General features: G+C 41.7%; 1 protein-coding gene, 1 long non-coding RNA gene and 1 pseudogene across 3 annotated transcripts in view; all 3 read right to left on the bottom strand.

Annotated features, from left to right (window-relative positions):
- The window catches only part of LOC309852832, a 642,903-nt gene that overhangs the window by 338,111 nt on the left and 282,557 nt on the right, over nt 1–22,235 (bottom strand). The gene's annotated exons all lie outside the window — the stretch shown is intronic.
- On the bottom strand, nt 3,447–17,550 carry LOC309853935 (vomeronasal type-1 receptor 4-like; annotated as a pseudogene). The gene is made up of 2 exons: nt 17,440–17,550; nt 3,447–4,120 (listed from the first exon to the last, which is right to left on the bottom strand). The product of its transcript is annotated as a vomeronasal type-1 receptor 4-like (transcript).
- Nucleotides 17,737–19,614, bottom strand: LOC309852783 (vomeronasal type-1 receptor 4-like). The gene has a single exon (XM_082710095.1). It carries the CDS (start codon nt 19,041–19,043, stop codon nt 18,105–18,107), a length of 939 nt encoding a protein of 312 aa, XP_082566221.1. The 5' UTR covers nt 19,044–19,614; the 3' UTR covers nt 17,737–18,104.

Genomic DNA, 22,235 nt, shown 5'->3' with positions numbered 1-22,235 from the left:
TGTGTTGAAAGATCCGCGGATCCCCTTACCCAAGAATTCAACACTGCCACAGGATGCAAACAGCAAGAGGTTCTTTATTGTAGCGCGGCGGGCGCCTGCGGGTGGTCAGCAGCTCCTGCTAGCTGAGCACACCAGGCTGGGGTGGTGCAGGATTTTTATAGACAGGTACATACAAGTCCCGGATGGGATGGGGCTGATTGGCTGACAATTTGAACATTTGAAAAAGGGCATACTTGGTGTTAGTGGATTGGCTTTGGAAGACCCCCGCGCGAAGAAAAAGGCGGGAAGGGGAAACAAAGAGGGGAAGTTAGACCTTATTACTCAGCAGAAAGACATCCTGTCTACGTGACTATGCAGCCCCCTGCCTACGTGCGGCCCCCTGCCTATGTGGTCAGGTATTAGGCCATATTTTATGAGAAGGCTATTTGCAGGGAATGCCATATCTTGCTAAGAAACAGTTATTATGAAACTACCAGCTATCATTGTGTTGGGGGAGCCAAGCAGTTACAGAAAAGCAAAAGAGCGGTTAATTCATTGACACTTTGGGGAAAGGGTCTTTCAGTGTTACTGTCCATTTTTCCCTTCAGGTCTGTCAATATTTGCTTTAAATACTGAGGTACTCTAGTACTGGATTATATGGATGTATATTTGCTGTATCCTCTTAATGAATTGACCCCTTTATCAATATATATTGATGTTCTTTTGTCTTCTGACTGATGCTAATTGAAAGTCTGTCTTATCTGATGTAAGTATGACCGCTCTTACTCTCTTTGGTTTCCCTTTTTATGGAATGTATTTTTCCATTGCTTCACTTTCAGCCTATGTGTATTTTTTCTTCTGCTCTAGACTCTTGTTCAACCCCTGTAGTAAGTTTTTCAGTTCCTTTGTTTTAATTCTTCAGCTCCAAGATTTCTGTTTGATACTTATCTCTCTCTTTGTTGAAATTCTCACTTTGTTCATGCATTGTTCTCCTGCATTAAGTAACCTTATGATGGTTATTTTGAATTCTTTGTCAGGTAAATCAGATATTTACATTTCATTAGGGTGGTTTTCTGGAGATGTATCTCATTCCTTTGAGACATGTTTCCATGTTTCATCATTTTCCTTGACTCTGTGTTGATTATTAATTATTAACTATTAATTATTAATGTGTTGTGCATTAGTTTAAAAAAAATTGCCACCTGTACCAGTCTTTAGGGACTGGGCATATAGATTTGGGGAGCCTTTCAAATCTTCACACTAGTCCAAACTACCATCTTTGTTATAGTGGCCCTAGGCATCTAAAATATGTTGGGTCTTGTCAGTCTGAGACAGGTAAGACAGAAACCAGTCTTTCAGTCATCACCAGAGAAGTTGGGACTTTGGACATAAAGTCAGGCCTTCTCTGCCTAGGTAGAATGTAGAATCTAAACTTTTTCTTCTGCTCACACTGCATTGAGCTGGAAGAGGAGTTTCGTTGCCTGCTTATATGCTTGTTTAAACCTCTATTTACTCCCTTGGCCTCCAGGCATCTAGAGTATGCCAGGTTCCATCAGCCTTCTGAGACAGAAAACAAACCAATCCCCTGGGCAGCCCTTGGAAAAGTTGGAACTTTGGATGTATTATACAGCTCTTTCTTCCCTCCGGGAAGCTGGGAGCTCTGCCAAGGGTAGGGATTATGACAAGAGTGTCTCAAATTTTCCTGCCAGTCTCATTGACTGGTTTGATGCTCACCCAGGGTGCAGGAACCTCTCAACTAGTTCATGGATTTCAAACAAAAGGAAGGCATCTGTTAACTGTTGTTGAGTCACTGTGTCTGTTAGGGAAAGGAGGGTTCTGGGCCTCCCATTCTGCCATTCTCCTGGCCCCACCCTCACAGGCACATTTCCTTTTTGTTTCCTGCAACCTTTGGCTGTTCACTGGTAAGAGACATGAAGGTTTAATGCTTTTCATTCACCCAGTTCTCTATCAGCCTTGATAAGTCCTCAGTTATCCTGCCAGAAGGAGGGTAAATGACAAACTAGTAAAGCTGCTTGTTTCAGGCCTGCCTCTCACTGCCTGGTTTAGCATCACATACCAACCACAAGACTAAAGTAAAAATGATAAAAATTACTAAGCCTGGATAAAGTTGTGTATAAACCAGGTGTGTACACTGTTGATGGGTATAAAATTTGTACAAACATTTTGGAAAGCTGGCAGTTATCTCCAAAAGCTGAGTAGATGTAAACCTATGGCCCAAAAGTTCCTCTATCAAATATGTACCCAACAGACATTCGTACATGTACCACCAAACCAGTTTCTAGAATTTACATACCAGTGCTGTTTATTCATGATAGCCCCCAAATGAAACTCACTCATACACATGGACAGAAGAATTATTAAATTGATTGACTAATAGAAAATTAATGTTCACACAGTGGAATTCTGTCACGAACAGCATGAAAAAATATGGATAAATTAACAAACATGGAATTTTTAAAAAAGATTTATTTATCTGAGAGAATGGACATGCATGCAAATAGGGGGAGGGACAGAGAGAGAGGAAGAGAATCCTAAGCAGACTCCGCCTGAACATAGAGCCTGACATGGGACTCAATTCCACAGCCCATGAGAAATGACTCAAGCTGAAATCACGAGTTGCACACAATGGACTGAGCCACTCCAGTGCCCCCAAACATAAGGAATTTTAAAAGCCAAATATAAAGGAGTTCAGGCAGTAGGATTCCATTCAGTTGAATTACAAAGAAGTGAAATTGATGTATGCAGTTAGATGTCATAATAGTGGTTACTCTTGGGTTAGTCTTGGGTAACTGGGAGGGCATGAGGAAACATCTCTTAAGGTTGTCAGTGTTTTCTTTTTTAACCTCGGATCTATATACATGTGTGTTCAGTTTGTGAAGTTTGAGCAGTGCACTCATAAGCTATGCATTAAAAAATTTTCAATACATATCAGCAACTAAAAAAGTTGGTAGGTTGGTACTCAGTGACCTTGTATTGTCAAGGTGGAGGTTAACTATTAAATAACTATATTGTGATTAGTATTTACAAATGCTGTGCAAATTCTGGGTTGAAGTCTAAGATACTAAATCTACATCACCTTGGAAGCAAAATGTAGAACTAACACAGAAGTCAACATAGAATAAAATAGAATAGGTATCATGAAGCACACATAATAAGTTGGTAAATGCTTTCCAAATTCGCCCATTATTAAACATGAAAGACTAATCCTGCTAAAAGTCAAATGTTACTTATTTTATAAATGTTATTCATTTAGACTTTTTTTTTCAAGAGATACAACTAGGACATAAGAACTAAATTAGGTAAGTGAAAAATACCTTTCATGTATGTTAAGATCAACTAGAAGGTCAGGATAAAGATAAGTATTTTAAATTAAGAGCTTTACATTCTAATAGTTTTCCAGTATTATTACCTGATGGGTGATCATAATCAGATTGATAGGAACACACACATTCTATAATACACAAATGCGTGTGTGTGTGTGTGTGTGTGTGTGTGTTTACCACCACTCTTGCAATGTCACTGTTTCATACGATTCTGAGGGGGATGAGTGGATAAGTGACTGAACATTGGGTGAAAACACTGTTTACATTTTCCTCCTAGCTGAGGGACTTTGTATTATGTAGGCAAGACAGAATGTAGATAGACTGTGTGTGCTCATGGCTTATGAGCAGGCAGTTGGGAAGCAGTGATTACTGAATTGGTGCTCAGGAAGATCCAGTTGGGATTATCAAAAACAGACAAAATGACTTGAAAGGTGGAGGAGAGGATAGACAAAGGTGCTCACCAGACAAAGGATGGTTTTGGTGGATGTGGACTCAAATGATGTGGAGGAGACATTGATCCTGTGAATATGTGGGACCTTCTGCTTGTGCTTGAACAGGATGAAAACCATGCAGCTGCCGACCCAGAGCCTGAGCCCCGAACATAGCACGTCAGGGGATGGTAACAATTCTGCATACATTGAGCCTCTGGCTTTGTCATGACGAACTGAAGAACAGTATCCAAACTTATTTCTGTTTGTGATTTTTTTGTTGCTCCATTTCCTGGTGATATACATAAGAAAAATTGTGTTTACCAGCCTGGGCAGGATCCAGCACAGGGCTGTGGACGTGCTTATGTACTTTGGAGTTCACTTTAAGCCCCGTCTACCTGAAATTCTAGGACTGATCATGATGGCCTGGAAGACAATCCAGAGGCTGCTGCTACCCTTGGACACAACCCTGCCCACTCTGTGAACATGCAAAAAACGTTTGTCATTGAGGAAATGTCTCCACCCAAAAGGTATCATTGTGTGGGGACTCCTTTAGGCAGAATGCCCAAGGAGTTGGCTATAATCGGCGGCTTGAGAATCAAATCGATGGACCTTGGCCCACACCCAGTAAAATAAAAAATAAAGACCTTGGCCCACACCCAGTAATGGTAAAGAAGAGAAAAATTGCCCAGGATTCCAACCATAGTATATGATGAAATCACCCCCACCGCCAGAGCCCCGACAGTCATCTTGTCAGTTCCCAGTGACTGAGTGTATTTCTGAGCTAAAGGATCCTGAATGGGCCCTGGTGAGATGTATCATGTCAACTGGAATCCATTATTCTTCACTTAAAACTATTAGTTCCACTAAGAAATGTTGACTTAATGTTTTTCTTTTACTAAGTGTTTTCCACAGGTTGAATGTGTAACTATTTTAAAGAGTCTTTGTAATGTAAAATCACTTCTGTGAAGGCACTCGTGAGAGAACTTCATGCTTCACGAAGCCATGAGGCTGGCACTATTGTCGCTCTAAACTAAAAGATGAAGAGAACAGATACAGAGAGAGGTTAAGTATTTGTATTTGTCAGAAGCTACTGCTTAGGGCAGAGCAGGGACTTGAAATGGGTTGTGCTGTGTGAAAATTCCAGAAATAGCAAAATTAAAACACCCTAGTCAACAAATAGTAAGACTTTATTGTGCATATGAGAACTGTTGATGACCAGGGAGCTTTCAGATTTAAAACCTGTGAAGGTCAGGGACATAATGTACCAGGATCGCTTATAAAGTGATTACAGTGATTGGTTATTACAATGGGGCTTTCCAGATGACAAGGGATTGGCTAAAATTACTATCTTATGCCTTTTGTTAGAAAGATAAATTCATAACAATTATCAGAGGCATTCACAAGAAATAACCTACGTTTTGCTTATTATGTTCATGAAATAAGCTAGATTTTAGTTTTTTTTATGTGGCTTAAAGGGTTTTGTCTCCTCAGAATTTTAAAGTCCAGTGTCCATTTTATATTTAATTTCATTGCTGGTAACAAAGATAGTGCATTAAACTACCATCCTCTACTAAAAGCTAATTTGTACTATTAGGTATTTACCCCAAAGATGTAGTAAAAAGAAGGAGCACATACACCCCAGTGTTCATAGTAGCAGTGTCCCCAGTAGCTAGCCTGGAAGGAGCTGAGCTGCCCTTCAGTGGATGAATGGATAAAGAAGATGTCCATATATACAATGGAATATCAATCAGTCATTAAAAAGGACAAATACCCACCATTTGCATCCACACAGATGAGTGAAATAAGTAGAGAAAGATAATTTATCATATGATTTCATTCATATGCAAAACTTAAGAAACAACACGGAGGACCACAGGAGAGGGGAGGGAAAACTGAAGGGGAAGAAATCAGAGAGGGAGACAAACTAAGAGAGAGCGGGACTCTGGGAAACAAACTGAGGGTTACAGAAGGAAAGGGGGTGGGCGATGGGGTAGCCGGATGATGGGTGTGAAGGGGGGCATCTGGGGTGATGAGCACCGGCTGTTATATGCAACTAATGAATCCTTGTGTTCATCACATAATCCAGGTCTATATTTCATTTTGATTTTATACTTTGTCATTTGACTTTGGATTTCTGTTATTGTAGTGTTGGATGTAACAAGTCTCCACTTATTTGTAAAGAATTATAGGCCAATATCAGTTATGAATAAAGCTTTAGTTACCTTAATAAATGTAGATGCACTGCTGGCAGTAGAATATGGTAGGAACCTGCTCCATCACAAGGTCTGTGTAATGGGTGTAAGACTGGCTTCATGTTAGGATGCAACAAAAAGACTCATTTGCTTTTATATCAAGAACATAAGCATAAAGGTAACTCACAGAAAGTGTTGAATAATCACATCATACCTTATATTGGGAGACATAAAACACTAATATATGATAAAATACTGTAGGCTAGAAACTAAATTACTGTTAATTTTAGATCACATATTTACCTACTAATACCTGAATTATGTAAAATTACTTGCAACAATGCAATATTCTTAAATGATATGACATGCAAAGTGGCACATGTAAGGCACAAAATTTTGTGATTTTATAAGTTAATATAGTAGATCTTTGGATTGCTATGAGAATATAAATAATACTTTATTTTTTACATGAGTTTTAGGTTCACAGCAAAATTGAGTGAAGGGTACAGCAATTTCCCATATTCTCCCTGACTGTCAAAATGTACCAGAATGGTACCTTTGTTACAGTCAATGAAAATATTATTACAGGTGAAAACAAAATAATATGAGCCAGACAGTTGTGTGAAACACATAATTATGTTAGTCCTTCCTTTAATGTTCCTCCCCTAAATTTAAGAGGTAAAATAGCCTTACTGTAATCAATAGACTGTAGTGTTTTTTCTTTATTTATTTGACAGAGAGATCACAAGCAGGCGGGGGAGAGGGGAGGGGGAAGGAAGCATGTCAGTTTCGATCCCAGGACCCCAAGATCATGACCTGAGCCGAAGGTAGAGGCTTAACCCGCTGAGCTATCGAGGCGCCCCGACACTGGAGTGTTCTCAAGAGACAATTATGGTCTCTATTAACGTCTCCAGATTAGAGAAAATTTTTTCATTCTAGCCATTACTGTTTGCATACACTTTCTGGATAGGATCAGATGATTCCGATAAATTAATCTCACTCATTATTGTGAGCTCTAGTAGATATACCTCTAGTAATCCTGAAGTTTGGTCTTTGATTCCTATAAACAGAGCTGAACAGCAAGTTGATTTTACTGCTACATCCATGAGCACCTTAAAAATCAGGTTTTATTATTCCTTGCATTAAACATCAACTTCAACACTCACCGGGTCATGAGTATTGAGGGCACGTGTTGTGATGAGCACTGGGTGTTACATGCAACTAATTAATCATTGAACACTACATCAGAAACTAATGGTGTACTAGATGTTGGCTAATGGAACATAATAGAGAAAAATCACTGTCCAACAGGATTGTATCACATTGCTTTAGATGCCATCAGTAGGGTCTAGGACACCTACCTCTTTACTAGCTCACTCTGTTCCTCAGGAATTAGTTCTTCCTGTGTGCTTTTTCACTGGACCAGATTCAGAATGAGAGAATGCCTTTTTCTGACACGATCACATATGCAGAATCCTAATATGCCTCCTTCCATTAGAGACTGTGCCTCTCCAACTAAAATAGAAAATATGTACTCAACTCTTTCCTGCTGCCAGGATGGTGGGCTCAGTGTGGTGGTCACTATGGTCAGAGCATAGGTAGACAGACCCTGACATAGGGGTTTGTGATTCTGTGAGGTCATCTCCCTCAGAACCCTAATTACCATTTCATCTATGTCTGCATGTCTGTGTCTGGGAGTATAGGCTGGGGAGTTGACAATATTTCTGAGAACTTTTTCCTGTTGCTAATTACCAAAAAAACAATTACAAGTTCCTAGTTAGCACCTCCTAAGAGACTATTAGAGTAATTTTGAGAGGCTCTTTCTTTTCATTATCCCTCGAGGAAACAGGGTCTCACATGGGGAGCAGCAGGAAACACAGGTCTGCCGTGTGACAGACTGGCAGCAATTATGTGTGTCTCACTGGGCTCTGCTTCCCCCAGAAGTTTCCCCAATGCCTAGTTCTTTCCCAGTCTTCATCCCACTGAGCTGAACCCTCATTTAAATTATTGGCAGAGAAATGGAGTAAGTAAAATACTTACGAAGGGCTTGCAAAGAGATGCAAATAGATGGAAGAACATGACGCCAACAATTTACAGTTAGAAATCATTGAACTCGCCCACGTCAAAGTCAACTATTGGGCTCATTTGCATAATCCAATGCCTATTATTAATGGAAATTTTATAGGAAATATACTTTTTTAAAAAAAGATTTTATTTATTTGACAGGGATCACAAGTAGGCAGAGAGGCAGGCAGAGAGAGAGAGAGAGGAGGAAGTAGGCTCCCTGCTGAGCAGAGAGCCCAATGCGGGACTCAATCTCAGGACCCTGAGATCATGACCTGAGCCGAAGGCAGCAGCTTAACCCACTGAGCCACCCAGGCGCCCAATATAGGAAATATACTTTACCATTGTTTGCCTCCCTCTTCTAATGGTAGGAAGGAGACACAGAGCAGCATCTACAGAAGAAAGGAGATTCTAAAAGAGCCCTTAACAGGTATAAGCGCTGGGATCAGAGGGTTTAACAGGTAGATGCTGGCATTCCCGAAACTATCAAATAAGCCACTACTACTAACCTAATTCCCAAACAGCAAATGCTTACCAATTCTCCACACCTATTTTGGCTAAATTTGCTGCCTGAGCACTTGATGCTTTGGTAATTAAGAAACATAAGTACAGAATTCAAGTTGGTTCTTTGATTTTTTTGTACAAACAAATCCACAGTTTGATCCAGATTTACTATCTAGTTGCCCCCAATGTTCAAGTCAGGCTTTAGAGCTACAGTGTGGGCAATCCACAATGTGGGCAATCCAGATGACTCACACACATACTCATTGACACACTTAGGCAAAGACACACGTGCATGCACACAGTGAAATACTCATGCACTCACATGCATACTTAATGTGACACCAGCCTAGTTCCACACTCACTCTGGAACACCATACACAAGTTTACTCTCAAAAACACCAATAATGACATTTACACAACTTCACAGTTACTCATTTTCTTAAAACCACACAGCCACCAGGCATGTCTGGATCGCAATAGCACATTCTTAACACAGAAGAATATATCTTCATACTTCTGGATACCTAGGAAGGGGCCTTCTCTCTCCATCCTTTATAATCCTAATCCTGCAACAGCCTACAAAGGCAGTATTTATAATATGAAGCATTTAAGAAGTGCTGTAAGCGTTACCCCCTTAGGTTGGGATGTGTGGTAAGAATATGACCGTACATGGGGGAGTGGCAGTGCATAAGTGTATGGCGGAACAGGTGAGCAAGAGGGCGTGGGGAAAGCAGGATATAGAGACAAGATAGATGGTGGTGCACAGGTCCTGGGATGAGGGGAGAAGAGAATACAGGAGAAGAAAGAAGGCAGAGAGATAAAAGACAAAAGTGTGCTCAATGTCACGAGGAGCATTTCCACATTTGGGAGTACAAGGAGACAAAGTATAGGGAAGTGAAGGGGGAAATGGGGATGTGCACTTTGCAGGGAAGATATTCATGGTCTTTGGTTGGTGAAATTTACAAGAGACAAGGTCTTGGAGGGGTTAAAATCATGGTGGGAAAGGGGAAGGGGAGGATGTGTGTAGCAGGCAGACCTTGGAGGAAGACACCATGGTCCAAGACAACATCAGTAGAGAAGAGGGACCCTGGAGGAGACTGAGCATTAAGAAAGGCCAAAGAGGCACAGGGGAGTGAGCTAAGGCTCCAGGAGAGAGGGTCAGGGGCGACCTGAGTAAGGTAGTGCATGTGGGTGCGGAATGGGTTTGTGCAGCAGTTGAGGCTGGGGCTGCAGAAGGTGTGGTGTGTCGAGGACCCAGGAAATGGGGGGAGATACTGGAATTAGGAGTGGATTTTCAGTGAGACAAAGGGTAGTAGTTTGAGGTGCAAACGGTGTAGTTTGAGGGGGTGATGGAAGGTGAGTAGAGTTGCACTGGAGTCCCAGGAATAGTGGTCATGTAGGGACAGATGTCAAAAAGGTGGTGGAAGAAAGTTGGAGAACAATTTTAATGTTAAAATATTTAAGTAATAAAATAAAAGCATTCATGAATTACCCATGATCTCCAGATATTACAAAATTTTATCACTGACGTGTATCCTTACACAGTTCCAGAACGTATCTGAACTTGTATCAAAATCTCACTACAGGAACATATGGGTGGCGCAGTCCTTAAGCATCTGCCTTTGGCTCAGGTCATGAGCCCAGGGTCCTGAGATCAAGCCCCGCATCGGGTTCCCTGCTCATCGGGGAGTCTGCCTCTCCCTTTCCATCTGCCTCTCCTCCAGCTCATGCTTTCTCTCTCTCTCAAATAAAATCTTTTTAAAAATCACACCACACACACACACACACACACACACACACACCATTCTGTTTGGCTCAATACCTCCATTCCAGAGAAGCAGAAGAAGTGCTTTTTAAATTATATTAAAAGAGGTATGGCAGGGACACCTGGCTGGCTCAGCAATTAAGTGTCTGCCTTCAGCTCAGGTCATGATCCCATAGTCTTGGGATCAAGCCCCACATTGGGCTCCCTCCTCGGTAAGGAGCCTGCCTCTCCCTCTCCCTCTGCCTGCCACTCCCCCTGCTTGTGCTCTTTCTCTGACAAATAAATAAATTAAAAAGTATGGCAGGAGGCCCCTGGCTGGCTCAGTGGCAAGAGTACATGAATTTCAGTATCAGGCTCATGAGTTCTAGCACCACATTGAGTGTAGTATTTAAAAAATAAACAGAAAATGTATGACATTTTAGGAGTAAGAAAGAACACAGCATCCACCCTGGGACTCAGCATTTACCTGAGAAAAACACTCCCTTCTCTTCTCTTGCCAATTTTCATTGTCTTGAAGAATTACAGCTGCATTTTTAAAAATATTGTATTTATTTATTTGACAGATCACAAATAGGTAGAGAGGCAGGGAGAGAGGTGGGGGAAGCAGGCTCCCCACTGAGCAGAGAGCCCAGGACCCTGGGATCATGACCTGAGCCGAAGGCAGAGGCTTTAGCCCACTGAGCCACCCGGGAGCCCCTACACAGCTGTATTTTGAGACTATGCCTTGTATATGGAATTAGTATATGTGCGGCCGAAGCGAACACCTGTATATGGAATTAATGTACCGTTCAAATCATAGCAATCTGTTTGAATTGTGTGTCCCCAAATTAATATATTGAAGTTCTAACCCCCAGTAACCTCAATGTATTTGGAAATAAGGTCATTGCAGATGTATTTCCATTTCCTCCCCCTCTTCCCACCTCAGTAGCCCCCCTAGACCTGCACCCTGCAGGCCCTCTCTGTCCTTTAGCCTCCTCATGCCCACTCCCTCCCCAGCTGACTTCCTCACCCACACATTCTGCCCAAGCCCATTTCCCCCTATGCAAGGTTCCAGCTTCCCTTCCAGCCTTTATTTGTGTCTTCGGCCACAACCACATCCAGCACATCCATACCCTGAAGATAAACTGGGGGCCTGGCTAGTGGATGGTCAGTCTCCCCTCTTGAGCAGCTGACCAAGCCTAACCTCAACCCCTGTCCTAACTGGGCTCTCTCACACTGCACCACTTTGCAGCAGCTGTGACCGCCCAGGGTCAGGTACCAGACAACTAAGGATGACCCTTACGCTCTGGAACATTGGAGATTATTTAAATCAGCCAGTTCCCTCTAACCCTAGCTAAGCCCATCCCACTAGCCATGCAGAAGCTGTCCCTACAGCCTCAGCTTGCAGTTACCCTGTTCCCTGGGGGGTAATCCTCTGTGTCACCTGTCTGTCCTTCTCTCATGCAGAGCCATAAGTAATAGAGTTCTGCCTTCCATTTGTGTGTGTGTGTGTGTGTGTGTGTGTGTGTGTTATTGTATCCCACATTCAAAAGAGTATTTAAGGGGTGCCTGAGTGGCTCAGTGGGTTAAAGCCTCTGCCTTCAACTCAGGTCATGATCCCAGGGTCTGGGATCAAGCCCCGCATTGGGCTCTCCACTCAGCAGGGAGCCTTCTTCCACGTGCCTCTCTGCTTACTTGTGATCTCTGTCAAATAAATAAATAAAATATTTTTTTTAAAAAGAGAATATTTAAAAATAAAAAATTAAAAAAAAAATAAAAAGAGAATATTTAAATCTTAAAACAGAGCCCCGCCCCCTCCAGTGTTCTTTACCCCTGTGGACCTGAACTTGCCTGTGCCTTTTGCCCATCCCTGCCCTTCCTTTTTTCTGCTACTGTCTCTTCCCAAATATTCCCTTTGTGCCCATGACAGCTGTAGGCCCTGTCACACGGGGCCCAAAATGAGCTCCGCCTTTCCCTGCTTTGCCTACTTACCCTCTGTATGTCCTCAGATGCCTCTGCACTCTAAACACACAGCACCTCTGAATCCCTGTATGCATTTTCCTCACTCCGTTTCCCCCAAACCCTATGCTTATGAACGCCATCTGACCCCATGTCTCCTGACCTTCTTTTCTGTCTGTCACCACCATACTCAGTCATACCCACACTCTCCACCTTCACCTCATGTGGCAGAGCTCATAGAACCTTTTTTCTCCTAATTTTTAAAATTATAGTAAATCTAAATGTAACATATTTACCACCTTAGCTGCTTTAAGTGTACAGTTCAGTGGTTAATTATATTCATATTTTTATGCAACCTTATCACCCCTGTCCATCCCCAGACCTCTTTTCATCTTGCACTTCTGAAATATTCTACCCATTAAACACCAACTCCCCATCTCTCCTCCCCCAAGACCCTTGCACCCACCATCCTACTTTCTATGTGATTTTCTATTATAAGCCCCTCCTATAAGTGGGATCAGACAGGATGCGTCTTTTTTCTTTTTAAGATTTTATTTATGTATTTGACAGACAGAGATCACAAGTAGGCAGAGAGGCAGGCAGAGAGAGAGGGGGAAGCAGGCTCCTCACCGAGCAGCCTGATGCAGGGCTCGATCCCAGAACCCTGGGATCATGACCTGAGCCAAAGACAGAGGCTTAACCCACTGAGCCACCCAGGCGCCCCGGGATGTGTCTTTTTTTGACTGGCTCATTTCACTTATCGTAATGTCCTCAAGGTTTATCCATGTCTTCACCTGTGACAGGATGTCCTTCCTTTTTAAGGCTGAACAATATTCCACTGTTTGCTTTTCCACTCTTCTGTTGGACAGTTGGGTGGCTTGCATGTTTTAGCTATTGTGAACAATGCTGCTGTGAACAGGAGTCCACAAATGACCTCTTCAAGCCCTTGCTTCCAATCCTTTCCAATATACACCTGGAAGTGGGATTGCGGGAACCTGTGGTAATTCTATTTTTAATTTTTTATGGAATTGTCAAACTGTTTTCTACAGTGACTTATCTTTTTAATCACTATTTTTTGAGAGAGAGTGTGAGTGGGGGGAGGGGCTGAGGGAGAGGGAAAGAATCCCAAGCAGACTCCCCACCCAGTACAGAGGCCCCGGCAGGGCTTGATCTCAGCAGGGGCCCGAGATCCTGACCTGAACCAAAACCAAGAGTAAGACCCTTAACAGACTGCACCACCCAAATGGCACTGGGGCTGTGATTTTTATTCCCACTGCCTGAGCTCAAGGGTTCCAATTTCTCCACATCTTTGCTGTCCTTGCTAATTTTGGGGGGGGGGGTTGGTTGTTTTATAGTAATCATGCTAATGGAGGTGAGGTGGCATCTCATTGTGGTTTTGACTTGTGTCTTCCCTAATGAATTGTGAGGTTTCATGTACTTATTGGCTATCTGTATATCTTTTTTGGAGAAATGTCTGTTCAAATCCTTTTACCAATTACCGAACTTATTTTTCTTTCTTTGTTACTGATGAGTCTTAAGAGTTCTCTATATATTCTGTATACAACCCCTTAACAGATAAATGAGCTACAAATAGTATCTCCCATTTTGTTGGGCCTTTTCACTCCATTGACGGTGTCTTTTGGTGCACAAAAGTTTTAAATTTTCATTTAGTCCACTTTTTCTATATTTTCTTTTGTCACCTGTACCTTTGGTGTCACACCCAAGAAATCATTGTGAAATCTAGTATCATGAAGATTTTGACCGATGTCATCTTCTAAGAATTTTATTGTTTTAGGTCTTGCATTTAGGCCTTTGATCCATTTTGAGTTAATTTTTGTATATGGTGTTAGTAAGCATCCAACTTCATGCTTTTTCCTGTGGACTCAGTCCTTCCTTCTTTTTCTGCCTTCACGGTTCATGAAAAAATAAGAGCCTCTCCCAAACACTATGATGGTCTCTTGGAGATACTCAGAAGAAACTTGTAATTGTTTTAAGTAATTCGTAACTGGGAAAAAGTTTTTATAGAAACATTCCCAGATCCCCAAGCCTGCGCTGTCATTACACCTACAGGAGAAACAATAATTGCGGTTCTGAGAGGAGGTGAGATCATAAATTCACAAACCTTTCTCTGAGTTTAGCTGCCTGCCCCCCCACATGTACTGGCTGTGCTGAAACAGATACTTAGCCGCCTGAGCCACCCAGGCGCCCCTCCAGTGAATAATTTTAATTTCAGCCAGAGGCAGAATCTGCAAGGAAGGAAGTCTGAGTAAGTGTTCATGTCTGGAGGAGAAAGAGACATAGTGGCAAGGCCAGATAGAGAGGTGGAATAAATCCTCAGTGAAACATTGAGCAAGTAATAAGGATGGGGGTCCTAAACCCTGTGCCAATCCCTGATGGCTCCTAGTGCAATGTAGTGCGATTGTCAATGAAGACAGTTGTTGATAAACTGTTGATAAACTTAGTGATAAATTAAATCTGACTTTTAAGGTGCTTAAATGTTATAGTTATGAAGTAAATAGACTGCTCGCATTTCCTTTCAGGAATCATATATTAAATTTTCAGTGCTATTAGAGGTGTACTTACAGTACTACCATGCTTATAATAAAGAGTATGAAGAAACTATAAGAATTACTTCATCCTACGCAGGAGCCACCCATCTGCAGTTGTTTCTGGACTACAACAGCTGTTTTTCTTCTAAGTCTGGGCATAGGATGCACTTCATGAAAACAGTAATTGTGTCTCTAATGAAAACATCTGTGACTTGATGATTACGAACAGGCTACTTTCTCTCTTGAAGTTAGAGAAGCAGCCTTTAAGGAAAAGATAACTTTATAATTAGGCGCTCCAGACAAGAGGTGTCAGGACCACATGTTTTAATTTAATATTATAGTGGTAAGAACACAGGATATCTACCTCTCTAACAATTTTTTATTAATTTAAGGGTAGAATTTAGTGATTTCTCAGTTGCATATGCCACCCAGTGCTCATTACATCAAATGCCTCTTTAATGCCCATCACCCAGTTGTTACCCCATCCCCCAACTCCCATCCCCTCCAGCAACCCTCAGTTTGTTTCCTAGAGTTAAGAGTCTCTTACGGTTTGCCTCCTTCTCTGTTTTCATCTTCCTTATTTTCCTTCCCTTCCTCTATGTTCATCTGCTTTGTTTCTTAAATTACACATATGAATGGAATCATATGATATTTGTCTTTTTCTGATTGACTTATTTCACTTAGCATAATACCCTCTAGTTCCATCCACGTCATTGCAAATGCCACGATTTCACTGTTTTTGATGGTTGAGCAATATTCCATCGTATATACAGACCGTGTCTTCTTTATCCATTCATCTGTCAATGGATATCTGGGCTCTTTCCATATTTTGGCAACTGCAGACATTGCTGCTATGAACGTTGGGTACATGTGCCCCGTCAAATCACTATGTTTGTATCTTTTGGGTAAATATCTGGTAGTGCTTATTGTTGACTTTATTCTTATTTTCTATTTCAATTCCTGTATGTCCAGAAGAAACTTTTAAAAACAAGTGTATATTTGGCCTCTTTTCTTTAGAAGTTGTATACTTATAATTGGCTAGGTTTTCAACCTAAAAATTTCCGCATGATTTGAAAAAGTAATCAGAGTTTTTTTCTTGAATAGGTTTAAATTCCTCCTTCACAATGCAAGGACATTATGTATAAATATACTCACTATATCCCATGGTTTTTATTGGTGATATGTATTTTCTTTTAACTTAAAAATACAGATACAGTGCACAGATAATGAAACTGATCACATCTGATCACTGATCACATCTCTGTACACAGCACTCATATCAGTGCAAAGAGGATCATCAGACCCCTGGAAGCTCCCATCTGCTCTCCCTGTCTGTCACTACTCACAGGGTAAACGCAGCTATGACCTCTGCCAGCACACGTTGTTATAGTCTGTTTGGTATTTAATGTAAAGGTAATAATAGAGCATTTAAAGTCAAATTTGTATTTGACTTTTTTCATTTAAGTGGAGAATTTATGATTGCATGTTGTCGTGGCCCATCCACTGGCAAATTGCTGTATAGAATTCCATTTTAGAAATATCAAACTATCATTCCATTATGACCAAGAGTGGATCAAGAGAAACAGGATTTAAGGATGAGTTTTCTGAATTGGTTCTTGGGTTTCTAGAAGTGGCTTTATAATTTGATTAGATTTTAAAATCCAAAAGAAGGGTGCTGGGTGGCTCAGTTGGTTAAGCATCTGCCTTTAGCTCATGTTGTGATCTAGGGTCCTGGAATAGAGCCCCACGTCAGGCTCCCTGCTCAGCAAGGAGTCTGTTTCTCCGTCTGCCCCTCCCCCAGCTCATGGGCGCTCGCCCTTGCTCTTTCTCATGCTCTCTCTCCCTCTCTCTCAAATAAGATCTAAAAAAATTTTTTTTAATTGTAAAAGAGGGGCTCCTGGGTGTCTCAGTCAGGTCTGCATTTGCCTTTGGCTCAGGTCATGATCCCAGGGTCCTAGGATCAAGCCTTTTGTGGGCTTCTTGCTCAGTGGAGAGCCTGCTTCTTCCTCTCCCTCTGCTGCTCCCTCCGCTTGTGCAGTCTCTTGTACACACTCTCTCTCTTAAATAAAGGAGTAAAATTTTTTAAACTGTAAAAGAAAGCAGTGAGAGCACATTGTAGAATATCTGTCCTTGACACTCCTTATCAGCCATTTAAAAGAAATAAGTATCGGGGTGTCTGAATGGCTTGGTCGGTTGGTTGGTTGAGCACCTGACTCTTGGTTTTGACTCCAGTAATACTCTGCATGGAATCAGCTTCAGATTCTTTCCCCTCTACTCCTCCCCATCCCCTGCTCACTCATTCACACCACCCCGCCAAATAAATAAATAAATAAAATCTTTTAAAAAAATAAAAGAAGTAAGTATCTGAAGTGTCTGGGTGGACATGTATTTGATACTTGCACGCCATTTTAGATAACTAATAAACATGATAACATTGGCTAGTTCCTCTCCATGTGGCTGGACAAATGTGAAAGAAGAGGATGAACTTTGGATTCAAATTCCCAGCTAAGGCTCGGTGTAAATGGCCCAAAGGACTGTGTGTGCCCTGAAGGAGACCTGAGGCTGGGTCTCCAGACCACCTTCCTGCTAATACACCCAAATCACCTTAACATTACAGAGAAAACCACTTTCTCCAAATCTCATCACATGTCTGTTTATGTTGTCAGCACTCACTTGATTATCTTTAAAGACCAGCAGAAATATATCTATGTTTTTGTGCTTTCCTTTGCCCTGCTCCTCTTTAATCTGGCCATTTCTACATGAAAATATGGTCAGCATGCTCATCTCCCTTCACCACCTCATATTTCAAACAGATCAGTGCCTTCTCTCTAAGGATGTGACTTACCTACAAAACTTAATAACTGGCTCCCAGAAACACCACTGCCTGAGAATGGACGTTTCCTCCAGCTCCACTCAGGCTATTCTTTATGTAGTGGGGACATTGTTTTCTTCAGTTACAGGAATGACAGGACCATGCTCTACCCCATGTTCATACACCTTTTCCTGAAACTGTGTGCCAGGTTCCTTTCTTGGAAATTTATTGCATTAGATTGAAAGCCACACACTTGAAGACTGCTCTGTAATATCCAGGTTGTGTCAAGTCCTGGTGTTTGTTATTGCGTCAATTCTGTACTCCTTTACTGGAAGCATTAGGAAAACTTCAATTATTTAAGTACTTAGAAGATAATGGTGTTTCATTACAATATTGTCATGATTTATTGTTTATTTTTAAGAAGATGCTCGCATGTCCTGTTTACTGTTGTCTTGGATTCATTTTATTTAGGACCCTGAGGGGGATGAATGAATTGGCAACTGTACATTGTAGATATACATACAGTTTACATATTTCTCCTAAGATAAGGGGATTTTATATTCCCTCTCCAGGCAAAGAGGAGCCTGGGTACCTTGGAGTTGTGGCTCATGAGCAGAAAGGGGCTAATAGTTGGGAAACACACAGCTGTCATTGCAGTGACATTCACGAGGATCCAGCCAGGATTATCAGAAAGAGCCAAAATAACTTGAAAGACAGAGGAGAGGGAATAAAAGTAGACAAAGGTGCTCACCAGGAGAAGGATGGTTTTGGTGGCTTTGGACTCCGGGGAGGACCTGGCGGAGACAGTTCTTCGTATATGTTGGACCTGCTTCTTATGCCTGAACAGGATGAAAACCATGGTGCCGCTGGCCCAGAGCATGAGCCCCAAACATAGCATGTCAGGGAGTGAGAGCAATACTGCATACAATGAGTCTGTGGTTTTTTCATGACGAACTGAAGAACAGTATCCGAAATTTTTTTCACCTGTGATGTTTTTGTCGCTTGATGCACTAATTATATGCACAGGGAAAATGACATTTACCAGCATTTGCAGCATCCAACACAGGAAAATAGAGGGAACAATGTACTTAAGAGCTTTTACTTTAAGCTTTGCCCACCAGGAGTTTGTGGGGCTGATCGTGATGGCCTGGTAGACACTCAAGATGCAGATGCTACCGATGGATACTCCCCTCCCCATCCTGTGAAGAAAGAAAAGAAGTTTGCATCCAAAGTGGCTAAGGATATGTTTCCACCCAAATGCTGCCATGGTCTGGGGGACTCCTTTACAGAGCAGAGCTAAGAAGTTGGCTACAGTCAGGTGCTTGTGAATGAAATCTGTGGACCTCGACCTGTAGTCAGTGAAGGAAAGGAGGATATAATGATAAAGAAGTGAGAAATTGCCCAGGATGCCAACCATCGTCTGTGTTAAGAAGATCAGTCCTACCACCAGTTCGCTGTTGGCCATTTTCTCTGTTCCCAGACACTGTTAGTTGCCTGCTGAGCTAAAATGTCCTTTGTGGGAGCGCGAGGCATGGGCCAAATGTATCACATCAGCAGAATTCCAGTATGTTCGCCCTTCCCTTCATTCCCCCTTGGAAACACAGCCTTCCAAGGACTGAACATAGAACTTTCAAGAGCACTTATAATGTAAAATCTGTCCTGTGAGGGCACTCATGTGAGAACTTCTTCATGCTTCACGACCCTATGAGGCCAGGACTACTGTGGATGTAACTAAAAGAGGAAGAGAACAGACATACAGAGAGGCCAATTATTTTTCCACATCTGTTCCTTCAGACTGTGTGGGGACTGAGAACCGGTTGGGCTGGAAATGGGGATAGTTCACTGAGCGACCATGGTCTGCAAGAAAATAAGGTCGCTGGAGCACCTGGGTGCCTAAGTCGGTTAAATGTCTGCCTTCGGCTCAGGTCATGATTGCAGAGTCCTGGGATTTAACCCCACATCTGGCTCCCGGCTCAGCGGGGAGTCTGCTTCTCTGCCCCTCTCCTGGTTTGTGTGCCTTCTCTCTCTCTCTCTCTCTCTCTCTCTCTCTCTTATGTTCACTCTCTCTCAAGTAAATAAAATCTTAAAAAAAAGAAAGAAAGCTCAGTAGCTGTGTTCATCAAACAATCCAGATGTACAGTTAGTTTTGATTTGCCACCTTATGGTTGATTGTAGAGTGGTGATAGTCTATAATTTTCATTACAAGTTTCCATTAACTTGTGATGATTTACTGGACAGGACAATATCAATTATGGGTAAAGTGTTCAATATCTTAGTAAATGTACATGCACTGTTAGTAGCAGAACATTGCAGGAATCTGTCCTGTTACAAGTTGTATGTAGTGCATGCAAGACTGGCTTGATATCAAGATGGCCACAGAAAGACTCATTTGCTTTTATGTCAGGAATGAAGTATAATGGTAGCAATCACAGGAATCGTTGAATAATGACAAGTAATTCTTTAAACTTTGGGACATAAAAGCACTAACACATGATAAAAATAATAATAGTGTAAGGCAGAAATTAAGTTAGTATTGATTTCAAATGATATACTTATCCATTTATTAATACTTCAGTTAAGTAAAGCTATTAACAACACACTCAGATTTGTGAATGATATTACCATAAGACACTTCACTGCAAATTGGCATCTGTAAGGCGTATATTTTTATGCACTCTCTATGTCTAAGCACTGCGTTTTTATATTGCCAGTAGAATAACTTTTTAAAGATTTTATTTATTTGTTTGACAAAGAGAGAGGGAGAGAGAGAACAAGTAGACAGAGTGACAGGCAGAAGCAGGCTTCCTGCTTAGCAGGTAGCCCAATGTGGTACTCAATCCCAGGACTCTGGGATCATGACCTGGGCCAAAAACAGAAGCTCAACCAACTGAGCTACCCAGACATCCGGAATAATTTTTAAATGGGTGGAGAGAACATGATATACACCTGACAGCTACCATCTGTAATGCATCATTGTTATGTCACCTGTTCCTTACTTGTTCATTTCCTAACCTTCAAAATGAATGTTTCGCTGTCACTGACAGATTATGGAGATTTCCAGTGCAGGCTCAGGTAGTGTCCCCAAAATTTAGTGGTAGATCCAGAGTTAGAGGACCCCTGTCCATTCAAGCCATTACCATTTGGATGATACTTTCCTCACAGGGTCACATGCTTCCTGTACATGCACTATATTCTTCACTACAAGCATGGAGGTGTCACAGGTGCACCGCTAGCAGCCCTGAGCATTTAGTCTACAATTCCTAGGATGTGGCTGTGCAGAAGGTTGATTTTACAGCTCAGTCTTTAAGGACCTAAGAATCAGTGAGTATTCATACTTGCAGGAAACACACCCCATCTCTTTACGAGCTGAGTTCAAGCCTCAGAATTACTCCACCTTCCTGCATGGCTTTCAGAATGAATCAGGTGATACACAGAACATTGTCCTTTTCTGATATGATCACTCACCCAGATTCTTGAGACGCCTTTTCTTAAATGGACACCGCCTCTCAGTTTGAAGTAGAAATCCTTACCAACACCTTCCTGCTGCCGGGAGCTGCTTACTGTGAAGGGCATGGCAGCCAGTATGTGTGCGGGAGGGGGGCAGTCAGACCCTGGGATATAAGCTCATGATTCTGTGAGGTCTCCACCCTCAAAACTGCAATTATTTCATTTGTAGCTGCACTGGGAATATGAGTTTAGGAACTGAAGATGTTTCTGAAAAATTTCCCCAGTTGTTAATTACAAAAAACAATTATAAGTTTCTAGTTAGAACCTCATAGGAGACTATTTGAGTATTTGTGAGAGGCTCTTTTCTCCTTGGTCTCTCTGTGTAGACGGGGTCTTCTCTGAAGGACAGCAGCAAATACTGAGTTCTGACACATGAGGGACTTGTGGCCAGGTGTGTGAGTCTCACTGGATTCCACACTTCCCAGAGAAGTTTCTCTACCCTGAAACTTTGTTAATCTTCTGACCACAGAACTGAACCAATCAATTAGAGAATGAGACAAAATACCTGGGCAGAATATTCAGAGATACAAGTAAAAGGAGCAACATGATGTATACAACACAGTTAGAAATTGTTTCACAAATCAAAGTTAATGAATTTGGCCTTGTTTGAACAATTCAGTGCCAGTAAATAGGATCATTGTTTAGGAACATGTGCTTTACCATAACTGACCTCTCTTCATAAGAAATACAGACAGAACAATATCCACAGAAGAAAGAACGAAGTTTCTAAAAGAGTGTTTCACAGATTTAAAACAGAAGACCATATGGCTCAACTAGAAGATTTTACAAGATTTACAAGATTTTGGATGAGCCAACCCTCACCTACTTAATTTAAGAAGATCACACAGTTACAACAGTTCTTTACTGTGTTGTTGTTGTTGTTGTGTTTGAATTTGCAGTAATGAGCTCTTGCTGCTTTGTTAAGAAGATATACAAATTAGGAGTTGAAACTGATCCTTCGCTTTTCCCTACAAACAAATCCACATGTGATGCAAGTTCACTGTGCAATGAGCAGTCATTTTCAAGTCAGAGCCATTATGGTGGGCAACTAAGACTGCACACAAACATGAACTCATTTATCCACTTACATGCAGATGGAAACACACATGTGTATGCACACCCACATTCGCATATACTCACATACTAGTAG

The sequence above is a fragment of the Mustela nivalis genome, assembly GCF_964662115.1.
Source record: "Mustela nivalis genome assembly, chromosome: 18".
Classification (NCBI taxonomy): Eukaryota; Metazoa; Chordata; class Mammalia; order Carnivora; family Mustelidae; genus Mustela; species Mustela nivalis.
The sequence above is the reverse complement of the archived record's forward strand: the minus strand, read 5'-3'. Positions and strand labels throughout refer to the sequence as shown.